The 13,830-nt window shown below is 51.4% G+C and overlaps 1 protein-coding gene across 1 annotated transcript in view; it reads right to left on the reverse strand.

The window, feature by feature from the left end:
• Positions 1 to 13,830, reverse strand: part of SBF1 (SET binding factor 1) — a 111,293-nt gene that overhangs the window by 46,924 nt on the left and 50,539 nt on the right. Inside the window, exons 10-11 of the mRNA XM_056845907.1 lie at positions 3,764 to 3,841; positions 731 to 844 (exon numbers count right to left, since the gene is read on the reverse strand). Coding sequence (XP_056701885.1) covers positions 731 to 844; positions 3,764 to 3,841 — 192 coding nt within the window. The remainder of the gene's footprint in view (positions 1 to 730; positions 845 to 3,763; positions 3,842 to 13,830) is intronic.

Consider the following 13,830-nt stretch of genomic DNA (forward strand, 5'->3'; position numbering starts at 1 on the left):
AATTCAGATGGCAGCAGCAAAAAAAGGGGGGGGTTTCGGGAGGCCAGCATTGATGGAGAAAATCGTAGCTGACGTCAACCATAGGCCTGGTGGAATAGCACCGTCTTGCAGGGCCTGCGGAGTTCCCTAAGGTCCCGCATGGCCCTGGCCTCATTAGAGAGGCTGTACCACCATGCAGGGGCCAGGGCAGAGGCAGCCGGACACTCTTTGGGCCGGGGAACCACCAGGAGGTTATTATTTGCTGAACGGGGTGTTCTCTGGGGGACAGACCAGTAAGAGTAGACCCCTGGTCGAAGGGTCTGGCATTCACTGAAGACCACACACACACACACACACATATTCCTGCATCCCTCCGTAGGCGCACACAGAAAGAAATGTGCCTTACACCTGCCCTAGGAGATAAAAGATGGCTTGACTGGCAGCCCATGAGAGCCATGAGGCTCAGGAGTCTGCCACAGCAGATGGGAGATCTCTCCTGTGCAGGCCCAATGGGTTAGACATTTCCACAATTGGAGGAAGCAGCCTTGAGAGGCCCCCACCCTGCTCAAACAGGACAAATACCCACACACACACACACACACACACACACACACAAGCAGGCACACGCTTATGCCAGCAAGGCTGGGCCGAGCCCCAATTTCTCCTGCCTTCTGCAAGTGCAAGAGGATGCCAGGCGACAGCAGCTCTCCGCCCCTCCGCCTTGCTCCGCTTCGGGCTGAGCAGCCCTTACCTTGTGAAAGCGAATGACGGGCTCCGGGTGTATGCGGATGATGTGCAGGCACCAGCGGTAGCCTTGCAGCAACTGTGCAAACAAGCGCAAGAACACGGCCCGGATCTCCTTGTCCTGCAGGCCAGGAAGGAAAGGTTAATGCCCGGGGAAGAGTCCTGCCCCCCATGCCATTCGAGCTCTGTGCAAAGCCCTTCGGGGAAGCCAGGAGTAGCCTGGCGGTTGGCTGCCATCAATATGCTGACGATGCCCGCTCTCTATCACCTCCCTATGTTCTGCCACAACAGCTTTGGTCATCCATGCAGGGCTTTCTGGGGGTGCCTCCCTACAAATGAGCAAGATCAACAACCACCCGTACCCGTGCCTTCTCTGTGGTGGCCCCAATGTTGTGCAACGGCCTGCCTAAGGAGGCCAGGAGGGCTCTCACGCTTCTGTCATTCTGAAAACTGTGAAGGAAGGCAAATCTATAAAGGTAATAGGACTATATAATAAAGGAATGATTCAGGAAGGCGTTTTAATAAATGGACTAGACCACTGTGCGCAGTACGCATTACCTGTTTGCTGAGTGCGTCATCTGACTCCCTCTGCCTGCTTTCTACTTGAGCAGAAGCTGTGCCTGTTCCTGGGCCAGTCATATCTAGCCACAGTAATCCATGGCTTACTTACATCTAGACTGGACTACTGCAATGTGCTGTACTCGGGGCTACCCTTGAAGGGTGTGCAGAAGCTGCAGCAAGTGCAGAATGCAGTGGGTAGACGGTTGGTCGGGGCCGGCCGTCGGGAGCAATGTGACCCCCAGTATTACAGCTATTACAATGGCTACTGAGCTGCTCCCGAGCCTAATTCACAGTGGTGGTGGAGTTGTCCTTTGAAGCCCGGCATGGCTTGGGTGCGGGACATCTGAAGGACCGTCTTCTCCTCCCGTTTGTGTCACTGGGATTTTATAGATAGCAGACAGTGACAACATGTGCATATGTTATACTAGTCAGCAGTTTGTATAGTAGATGAAACTGATCTAGTTGACAGTAGTGTCATGTGATTGAGCCAGCCTGAACTGGCTTGAACGGCCAGAAAGGGAATTTCCAGGATGACTCAGAGTGACACAGCAAATGTATATGATTGGTTGACAATGTAACTGTAATTGTATGTAAGTCCATGAGTTACATGCAGAAGTGTGGTAGGAGAGAAATTGATGTATGGCGGAGCAGTTTGATACTGAGAACCGTGAATTGGACTGTGTAAATACTGTAAATAAATTGTACATAGAACTGGTGTGGACTGAAATTGCTGCCAGGTATACTCCTGCATTACAGCTCAGCTGCGCGCGTCAGACAGTTCCCACCCTGCTGTAACCTCAGTTGTCTTCAGCATGGGACTCACACCAGGAGGGGGCTAAGGGGTCCTCTGCTGCTTGTACTCACGTATCTTTGCTGGGGGGAGAGAAGACACCTCGGGAGGCACTCTCCCACCAATCACCGCTGGCATCTTATAAGCCACGTGGCATGTAGGCGGGGGAGGGAGAGAAGGGATGGTTGCTGGTTTGAACAGGAGCAAGTGGCAGCAATGACTCCCTCGCCCTGCAATAGGGGGACGGCGCTTGCTAACCAAGACGGTTGGTGTTAGGGGAGAAGCCAGTCACAAGTGATTGTGTTTGATGGTGCAAAACCAGAGCTGCGCCTGCCAGGGACTCCATGCAGGGATGGAACTGAGTAACCAGGGTCTGCTATGCCCGTCCATTTCCACTGTGCTATGCTTTTGTCTGCGTAGCCACCATGGCTGTGGGGAGACTCCCAATGCTCGGTGCTTGCGTGCCCAGCTGCATGTGTGGTCAGAGGACCACTTCCAAGCGCACAATGTGCAGGCCCTAGTCCGGGCTCTTCATTCGGTTGGGCTGTTGACCGGCCTGCTGCTGGCCGTAATACAAGCACCGCCTTCCCGCTGGCATCCCCCCCTCCCCGGTGCCTGCTCGCCTCTCGGGTGCCTTTCCCTGTGAGAAGGTCTGTCCTGGTGCCTGCGCAGTTGTGGGGCTTCTGTGCTGCTGCTCTCGTGTCTGACACCCTTGGCATGGTGCACCTTCGCAAGCCCCCCTCCCCCCTGGCACCTGACCCCCCCTGGAGAGGGCAAGCGACGGGCAGAGGCACGGATGGGGGTGATGTGGCTGGAGGAGCCGTTGCTCCTTTCCAGTGGGTGCATACTTGGCAAAAGGGAAGTGGCCACGGGAGGGGGAGTGAGTCCACTTCCTGGACGGCTCCCTGGCGTGTCTCTTCCAGGGCTCCTGCTGGTAATGTGACCATCTTCCACGCTGTGTGCGGGGGGCTGAGTTCCCTTTGTTCCCTCCCCCAGTGTGCTCTGTGTGCAAGCCAACATCTGGAGGCATGGCTGCACGAGTGTGCACTGTGTGACTGCTTTCCTGTTATGGGGGAGGTGCGCACACACCCCCACACACACACTTGGCGAGGCGTCCCACTATCACTTGGTATCCTAGGCTGACCAGGACTCAGAAAAGAATGACCAGGCGGGGTGCTGGTGCCACATCGGGGCTGGCTCCGGGGTCTCCAGATGGGGCTGCCAGCATTCCTACACACAAGCATTTACCGCACGGCAGACTGTCAGCTTGGTCAGGAGACTCAAACTTATACATTCCCCAAGTCAACTGAGTGGATGGTTCACATTGCAAATTAATTTGATTCAACAGCAACGTCAAGAGCACGGCTGCCTCCACTACCATTCTGTGGAGGTTGCATGCAAGGTAACTGTAGGCAGCTGACTGCTTCCCCTTCCGTATTGACTTTCATTACCAACTACTCTGCCGTACCATTTTGGCTTGCGTGGTTCACACACACACACACACACACACACACACACACACACACTTCCCCTGTCTCCTACAATCCCTCAGTCCGAACCAGCTGTCAGCTTCCTCTCTACTCCCTTGAACACACCGATCACCTGAAGCATCCGCTGAAGACAGTGCCTCTCTGCGCTGTTCCCCACCCACCCACCACCCCCGGCTCTGAGGCTCAGCACACCTCTTACCTGCATCTTGAGGGAGGAAGCAGAGATGGAGGAGGGAGGGAAGGCCAGGTCTGCAATCTCCAGCTCAGGGTCTAAGACCTGCACACAGACAAAAGGATGGCAGGATTTAAAGGGGTGACATGATAGCCATGTTTAAATATTTGAAGGGATGTCATGTTGATGAGGGAACTAGCTTGTTCTCTGTTGCTCCAGAGACTAGAACACAGAGTATTGGGTTTAAACTAATAGAAAAGCAATTCCACCTAAACATTAGGAAGAACTTTCTGAAGGTTCAATGGTGGAATGCGCTGCCTCGGAGGGTGGTAGAGTCCTTGTCTTTGGAGGTCTTTAAGCAGAGGCTGGATGGCCACCTGTCAGGAGTGCTTTGATTGTGGGATCTTGCAGGGCAGGGGCGGGGGAGTTGGGACTGGATGGCCCTTGTGGTCTCTTCCAACCTTGTGTGATTTTGTGGTCATCTTCTGGGCATGTAGTGGGGGTCACTGGGGAAGTGGGGGGGGAGGTAGTTGTGAATTTCCCGCATTGTGCAGGGGATTGGACTAGATGACCCTGGTGGTCCCTTCCAACTCTATGAGTCTATGATCCATCTGCATAGAACAGGTGTAATCTTACAGGCCTGGCTTCTTCAGTTAGCCTGAACTATTCATGGCTCATTGAATCTGCTTATGGCTTCCTCCAATATTACACAGATATTTTTTCACTCTTATTGTTCTGACGAAGGGTTAGCATCCTAAAGAAATTATTCAGCTAGCAACAACCAGTTCTGAAGTAACATGAATAGCTTATTGGTTCTTGTAGGTTATCCGGGCTGTGTAACCGTGGTCTTGGAATTTTCTTTCCTGACGTTTCGCCAGCAACTGTGGCAGGCATCTTCAGAGTAGTAACACTGAAGGACAGTGAATCTGTGTCAAGTGTGTAGGAAGATATAGTCAGAAAGGGGTTGGGTTTGAGCTGAGTCATTGTCCTGCAAAAGTAATGTGCTAATCATTGTCCTGTAAGTATCAAGATAATGTGCTAATGACGGTGTGGTATGTTAATATGGAACCATTGTATCCTGAAGTGATCTATTAATGTGTGAAGTCCAAAGCTAATCTCCATGGCTATTGTTGACTATAGTCGTTGTTAGTCTGGAGGTTTTTAGGACAGGAAGCCAAGCCTTATTCATTCTTAAACTCTCTTCTGTTAAAGTTGTGCTGATGTTTATGAATTTCAATGGCTTCTCTGTGCAATCTGACAAAATAGTTGGTAGAATTGTCCAGTTATTCAGTGTCTTGGAATAAGACCCTGTGTCCTGTTTGTGTCAGTCCATGTTCAGCCATTGCTGATTTCTCAGGTTGGCCAAGTCTGCAGTATCTTTCGTTGCTGGCGAAACGTCAGGAAAGAAAATTCCAAGACCACGGTTACACAGCCCGGATAACCTACAAGAACCAATGAACTCTGACCGTGAAAGCCTTCGACAATAACATGAATAGCTGTTTGTCTGCTAGTATAAATCCAAGGAAACACAAGACAGTAATGGGCACCCTGCCTTTAGCATCAATATTAACATGAAAGAATTATTTGTATGCTCAGAGGACCATCACAAAATATATAATACATCAGAAACATGCACACTTGATATAAGCTCCCAGTGCTCTGTAACATGTGAACTTATCCGATCTGGATTCACCTGCACACGCAAGGTAAGAGGCTTAGAAGCTGGATTGATTCATTTGATTAATTTAGGTGCAGTAGGCATGTCAGGTGTTGCTCATTCATGTTTAACAGCTTAATTCTTTCATATTGTATTTTCTCACGTTTAGTGAGAAACACTATTTTGGCCACTGTGGATGCTGAGTCTCTACACACCAACATCCCCTGCGAAGATGGCTTCCAAGCTACAAGCTGTTATCTCTGACAATACCACGGCTGATCCCACTACCAAGCTCTGCCAGTTTGCTCTCAACCACAACTACTTCAGATTTGGGGAAGATTTATTCCTTCAGATCAATGGCACCACGACAGACTGCTGTAACTCGCTCTATGCAGAGCTACCCTTGAGACTGATCTGGAACACCAGCTGGTCCAGAACGCGGCACCAAGGGTCCTGACGGGGCCCCCACTGACAGCCCACATCCAACTGGTGCTCTGTCAGCTGCACTGGCTCCAGGTGGAATACCGAATCAGGTTTAAGATTTTGGTATTAACCTTTAAAGTGCTAAACAGTCTGGGACCTTTGTATTTGTGCCTCTCCCGATATACCCCGCAGAGAGCATTGCGTGCCACCGGTGCCAACTTACTGGAAATCCCTGGCCTCAAATCTATCCGGCTGTCCTCAGCCAGAGCCAGGTGGAACTCTCTGTCGAATGAGACCCGGGCCCTGCGGGATTTAAACCAGTCCCACAGGACCTATAAAACAGAGATGTTCTGCCAGACCTATGGCTGAGGACAGCGATGGGAATATATATGAAAAGCCATCCTCCCTTCCTTACCTAATTTCCTTTTTTATTTTCTAGTTTTTCTTTTCCCTTTCCTGGTCCCTTCTTAAATTTCTTTCCTTGTGTGTTTTCCTTGTTATTATGCCCTTTCTGTCTCTACCCCCCCCCCACCCAGGATAGTGGGACATCAGTGAAGGGGTGCAGATGCCCGGCCACCTCAATATAACCTCCTCCCTACTTTGGAGAGAATAAGCGTCATCGGGGTAGGATTGGAATTTTGTTTAAATTTTAGATTGTTTCACTGGAATGTATTATAAACCATGGAATCAATGTATTTTATATGATGTCAGCCGACCTGAGCCTGGTTCTGCTGGGGGAGGGCGGGATATAAACATTATTGTTGTTGTTGTTGTTGTTGTTATAACATTTTCATGACTGGCCTGAAACAGCACTTTCGCAGCTCCCATCAGTTAATACCTTAGATTTATTGATGAGATTTTCATTATTTGGACACATGGGAAAGAAGCACGGGAGAAATTTCACCAGGCCTTCAGCACCTTGCACCTCACCATCAATTTGACACCAGTGTACAAATTCATAATGTTGTCAGGCTGTTATCTCGGTTTAGATGTTTCCTTTCGTTTCTCTGCTGAACCGTCCAGACTCAAGGACGGCTACACATACCGAAGCCTGGGAACGCCACTCCTGGGAAATAATGCTCTGTTTATGCTTTGTAATCTCCCGCCGTTTCTCTGCCTTATATTTCCAAATAACGGGCAAGACAAGCCATAGCTGTCATCTTGCCTTCCATGCACTGTATTGCCTATTTGACCAGTAAAGCCATCTGCTTGGAATCTGATTGTCTCTGTGGTGATTTCTGGTTCGATGGGTCAAGAGCTCACATTATGACAGCTATCTCTTCTTCATCGATTCTTTAGTCAGGCTGGAGCCCTGGAGGGTTCGCCTGCCACTCGGATGGGAGCTAGGAGGGCGCTCTCCGAGTGAACCGTGACTACTGCTTCTTGGAACCCTGGAGTCCTCCTCAGAGGATCCTACCCTCCTACGGGATATAGTAGCTGAACTCTTTAGGACTAATTCAGAGGTTTGCCGCTTGAGTGGACTGGTCCAGACGCAGTGGCGATCTCTAGTGAGGGTTCTCTGGATGTTAACGTCGGAGGATACTAATGCTTGTTTAGACCTCCAGGATTTTGATCAGTTGCTGGATGATGCCCGGCTGGCAACTGAGGACTTACAAATACTAACCGGTTTATTGGATAAGCTTATTGCCTGTGAGACTCTCTCATCCACGGCTCTAAGGCGTCCTGTCGCCTTGGGGGAAGGTACCATGGCGGGAGCCGCACCGGCAGGTTTTTCTTTGGTACCCAATGCAGCTGACTGTCAAGCTGAAGCCAAGAGGATCGCTATCCAGACAGCCCTCCTCTTTGCGGATTGTACAAAGGATACCACGATAGCCACCTTGGCTCAATGTTTGACCCCGACGTTCGGGGCCGATGCACCCGCGGTCGCAGTCCGAGTGCAACCATTGTTAGGTGGGGAGCCCGACCCCCTACTCACGCTCCTGGAAACGGAACTTTTATCGCACATTACCGCAGCTGCCGCTCTGAGACTTGAAAGCGCACAGGCTCTCGCGGATAGGGAAGCTGCGGAAGCGGCTAAGGCGGAAGCCGAGGCTCAAGCTGCAAGGGACAAAGAGCAGCAGTTGGCTGCGGATCGGGCGCGGACAGGCGGCCGCCCCAAAGACTCCGGACGGAGCGGTCCTCCATTGGGTCTGTCGTTTTCCCCGGTATTTGCCCCGTCGCGCACGACCCAACGCGCACGCCGCCTCGCAGAACGACGCCAAGACTCCGAGGAGTCTGAGGAAGAGGACTTGTATGGGGACAGTTCTCAATGGGCCACAAGTTTTCGGACAAGCAAACCTCATCGTACAGGTGGCCCGGGTGAGGACGTTCACCTGTTACGAGCTCAGAATCGGGAGCTATCTGGCCGTGTAGATCAACTCCAGGAGCTAATGGAACGCTTGCTTCAGGACAACAGGCAGTTACAGCAGGCCCTGACAACCCCGGCACAACCCGTTCCACAGGGGGCCGCAGTACCGGTTCAACAGGGAGTGCCAGCCCAGCCACCCGCTAATGTGCCTGTTCAACCCCTGGTTCCTGGAGGTCCCGTTTTACCTGCACCCAGGGCACCCGTGCAACCGGGCCAACCCATGCCCGGTCCTTGGAAACAACTCAAATTGAAAACTACTTACGATGGATCTCTCGAAACCCTGCCCTGTTTCTTGCATCAGGTAGACAGCTATATGCGAGAACAAGGACAGTTCTTCCCTACAGAGGACAGCCGGGTTAGCTATGTGGCTTCCCTTTTGACAGGTAAAGCAGCCGACTGGATGGTCCTCCAGTTCGACACCCGATCCCGCTCTATCCGTTCCCTCAACAATTTCATGACTGCCTTACGGAGGAGGTTTGAGGATCCCTTTCTGGGGGAACGAGCCAAAGCGGAGCTTCTACAACTAAGACAAGGCTCTACTCCAGTTCGAGAGTTTGCCGATGAATTCCAGAGACTAGCAAGCAGAATTGTGGGCTGGCCCGAAGCCACCCTAATTCACCATTTCAGGGAAGCCTTACACCCTGACATTCTGAACTGGTCGTATATGCGGGGTGATCCTGACACCCTCGAGGATTGGATTCTATTAGCTGAGGAGGTGGAAAGCCGCCGGCGCTTTATTTCCCTTGTCCACCAAAGAAACAAGGAGAAAAGCATCCAAAAACCCCAGCCCAAGGCACCGCTCCCCAATCCACGGAAGCCCACGCGTCCACCCTAGGATCGCGAAACACGGTTTCAAAGAGGAGCTTGCCTCACTTGTGGGGAACTGGGCCACTTTGCGGCAGTCTGCCCACATCGCCCTGAACCCTTTCGCCCCAGCATGGCAACCCGAGCTCGAGGACGACCTCAACGCAGAGGCACCGCGGCCACCCGCAGCGCAGCGCCAGGGAGACCCACACCCTCTGCACTTCACGTTGAGGACTCATCTAACCTTCCTACATCGAGTGACCCCGCCGGGTCCCGGATTACAAATGCCCCATTGGGGGACAACTCTCCTTCTTCTGACGAAGAGAACCCATGGGATCCTCCAGCTTTGAACCTGGAAACCCCCCTTGATTTGTCAAAAAACGGCTCCGGTCTGTGGTGAGTGGAGCGTCTCCACAGACCCCTGCAGAATCTCCTGCTAAACCGAAATCTCCCACCAAGGTGAAGGAAGTGGAAACCACCGTTTATGTGGACGCAGTTTTACAACACTATAAAGGTGGTCCCCAACTACCCTTTAAGGCACTCATTGCCTCCGGTTGCGGTCGCACTCTAATCAATGAGGCCACTTTTGCAGCACTCAAAGTCAAATCCGAGGCTTTACCAGCCCCCGTCCAATTTGCCCAAATAGACGGGAGCCATTTCAAGGGGGGCCCAGTTGATATCGCATTACAGGGGTGGCGATGGGTATTGGCTCCCACTGGGAGCAAATAGACTTTACCATAGCCCCTATCCGATTTGAAGTGGTCCTGGGAATTAACTGGATTAAAGGTCATAGTCCCAGTATAGACTGGGAGACGAACACTATCTCCTTTGCCAACCCCAAATGCGATCAGCACCGACAGCAAGTTGCGGTGCTGTCTCCACCCGCTCCAGCATTAACCTCCGATGTCCCATCACCGCCGTCCCTACCTGATGTATACCAGGACTTTGCGGATGTCTTTAACATTAAAGAATGTGATGCCTTACCCCCTCACCGGGCCACTGACTGTGCAATTGAGGTGGTGAAGGACTGCACATTAACCAAGAGTAAGATTTACCCTATGAGCGCTTCCGAGCGCACTGTACTATGGGACTTTTTGGACAAAAACCTTGCCAGAGGGTTCATTCGCCCATCGAATGCTCCCAACTCAGCCCCCGCATTTTTCGTCCGAAAAAAGGAGGGCGACCTGCGCCTATGCATCGACTTCCGAAAGCTCAATGCAGTTACCCAAGCCAACGCCTACCCTATACCGCTGATTTCAGATATTTTGGGGCAGTTTCAGGAGGGACGTATATTCTCCAAGTTGGACTTAGTAGAAGCCTACTACCGCGTCCGTATCCGCGAGGGAGATGAACCCCTCACTGCCTTCTCTAGCTGTTTTGGAATGTTTGAATTCCTTGTGATGCCTTTCGGGTTAAAAGGGGCCCCGGGGGTCTTCATGCAACTCATCAACGAAATCCTCCACGATTTACTGTACCGCGGGGTGGTGGTTTATTTATATGACATTCTTATATATTCAAAAACCATGGATGAGCATGTCGCTCTGGTCCGAGAAGTTCTGCAGCGCCTGCGCAATCACCAACTCTTTGCAAAGTTGGCTAAATGCGAATTTCATCAGAGCAAAATAACGTTCTTGGGATATATAATCTCCCACCATGGCCTTAGCATGGACCCGGCCAAGGTCCAATCCATCCTCGATTGGACCCCTCCCTCCAACCACAAACAAGTACAACAGTTTCTAGGTTTTGCTAATTTCTATCGCGGGTTCATCCCTAACTTCGCCCAAGTGGCGCTGCCCATCACCGACCTGCTGAAAATAAAGGGTAAAGGAAGCTCGGCTACGTTACCCTCCGCTAAGATACTGTGGACTGATCAATGCCAGGCCGCTTTTGTAGCCCTCAAACGCCTTTTCACTTCGGAGCCCGTGCTACGGCACCCAGACCCGAATCAAATGTTCATTGTGCAAGTCGATGCCTCCGACGTAGCTATGGGAGGGGCCCTTCTCCAAAGAGGACCAGATGGTCTCCTTCACCCTTGTGCTTACTTCTCAAAGAAGTTTGCGCACTCCCAATTGAACTGGCCCATTTGGGAGAAAGAAGCATCGGCCGTTCACCATGCACTTACTCTGTGGCGACAATTCCTGGAGGGGTCTAAAGTACCCTTTGAAGTCTGGACCGATCACAAAAATCTAGCTGCCCTCACGGGGACCCATAAATTGTCTGCGAAACAACAGCGTTGGGTGGATTTCTTTGCTCAGTTTCGTTTCGTCCTGAAGCATGTCCCTGGAAAACAAAACGTTCTCGCAGATGCTCTCTCCCGACTGCCTCAGTACCCGGTGAAACTCGATTGGCCAACAGACTCTTTATTTACGCCCGCGCAAAGAGAAGCCCTACCCGTGCTGGCTGTACAAACCCGATCCCAAACACTGCCCCCACAACGGAAGCACGCAGTGGCCGACGCACCAACTCCTCCAACCCAACCGGCCGCCAAGCCGCCTGCAGTCAGCGCACCACCGCACGTAAGTGCTTCCCCCTCCTCGACCCCCATATCTGCTCCTGCTTCCACCGTACAAAAGGGGGGGTTCCCGTCTCCGAGTCTTTCTTAAATTCCCTTCGGGCACAATGCCTAATGGAACGCTCCGCTCAAACCCTGCCTCCCGATATAATCGAACGAGGAGGTTGTTGGTACAAAGACTCGAAATTATACGTGCCCAAAACGCTCCGAAAAGAAGTCTTACATTTGGCTCATGGAGTAAAAACAGCTGGACACTTTGGGTTCCTAAAGACCCTTCACCTGTTGCGCAGGCAGTTCTGGTGGGGGGAATGCGTTCTGACATTGACTCTTTCATTCGCAGCTGTCCTGTTTGCGTCACGGTCAAACGATCTCAAGGCAAACCCCCAGGACTACTGCAACCACTTGAAATACCCAGCAAACCCTGGGAAGTGATTGCTATGGATTTTATGACGGATCTCCCTCTCAGCGGGGGAAAAACTGTGTTATGGGTTATCACTGACTTATTTTCTAAGCAAATACATTTGGTTCCATGTGCGGGGATCCCCTCCGCTCAGAAGTTGGCCCGCCTCTTCGTGTCACATGTCTTTAGACTACATTCGTTTCCGCGCAAGATAATCTGCGACCGCGGAAGTAGTTTCGTTGCTAAGTTTTGGAAAGCTTTTCTCAAATTGGTGGGGGTGGAACAAGGGTTGTCTAGTGCATATCATCCCCAAACGGATGGTCAAACTGAACGTGTCAATGCTGTACTCGAATGTTATTTGCGCTGTTATGTCAATTACCACCAAGATGACTGGGTAGAACTGTTGCCTTTTGCAGAATATGCCTACAATAATGCTGTACATCAATCCACAGGTTTCAGCCCGTTTTATGCGGTGTATGGACAGAACTTCGGTCCTATCACCCCTGTAGAAGGATCAGAGGGGGAGGGGGATGCCGACTTTGCCTCATGGGCTCACACCCTCCGTACAACATGGCCCTGGCTGATTAGCAACCTGGACCGAGCCAAGCGCAAATACAAGGCGCAGGCTGACAAAGCATCGTTCCCCAAATATGGACCTGCAAGTGGGTGACCTGGTATACCTTTCCACCAAGAACCTGCGCTCCACCCGTCCTTGCCATAAGCTCAGTGCTAGATACATTGGCCCATTTCCCATCACCCGCCTCATAAATCCTGTCACGGTGGAACTGTCTCTCCCCAAAACTCTGAGGCGTGTACACCCCGTTTTCCATGTCAGCCTTCTAAAGCCCCATGTTGCTTCCCCACAATGGCACCCAGAGCCGCCTCCTGAACAACCCATAATGGTGGGGGGGGAGGAACATTTCGAAGTCTCCAAAATCCTGGATTCCCGCATACACCATGGAGCCTTGCAATACCTGATCCGCTGGAAACACTTCCCCCCTGCCTATGACGAGTGGGTTCGCGCGCGGGATGTCTCCGCCCCCAAACTCGTCAACGCCTTTCACAATGCCTACCCGGACAGACCAGCCCCCTTGCCGGATGGGAGGGGGACTTAAGGGGAGCAGGATGTCAGGCTGTTATCTCGGTTTAGATGTTTCCTTTCGTTTCTCTGCTGAACCGTCCAGACTCAAGGACGGCTACACATACCAAAGCCTGGGAACGCCACTCCTGGGAAATAATGCTCTGTTTATGCTTTGTAATCTCCCGCCGTTTCTCTGCCTTATATTTCCAAATAACGGGCAAGACAAGCCATAGCTGTCATCTTGCCTTCCATGCACTGTATTGCCTATTTGACCAGTAAAGCCATCTGCTTGGAATCTGATTGTCTCTGTGGTGATTTCTGGTTTGATGGGTCAAGAGCTCACAAATGTACAAATTGTGTACAAATTCATAAAAAACACCTCCTACTAGAAATCTACTGAAAGCCAAACATATCTACATGCCTCCAGTCACCATCTCAAACACACCAAACAATCCATTGTCCACAGCCAAGCTCTATTCCTCAGACAGAGAGTCTCACCTGCAGGATCCACAACAGACATTCTTGGAATTACAATACCCACCTGATGTAATAAGGATACAGATCGACAAAGCCAGAACGATACTGGGGGATAACCTGCTACAAGACAGGCCCAAAGGAAACAACAACAGAACACGGCTGATGGTCACATGCCGCTCTCAGCTCATACTGGTTAAATGCATCATTAATGACCTACAACCTGTGCTGGACAATGATACTCCCCTCTCACAGGCATTGGGGGGCAAAATCTTTTCTTGTCCACAGACAGCTTTAAACAACTTTTCACCGACAGCAACACCCTTCCAAATATGGACACGGACTCTGGGACCACGGCCCGCAACAAACCAAGAT

Source organism: Euleptes europaea, chromosome 3, assembly GCF_029931775.1.
Source record: "Euleptes europaea isolate rEulEur1 chromosome 3, rEulEur1.hap1, whole genome shotgun sequence".
Classification (NCBI taxonomy): domain Eukaryota; kingdom Metazoa; phylum Chordata; class Lepidosauria; order Squamata; family Sphaerodactylidae; genus Euleptes; species Euleptes europaea.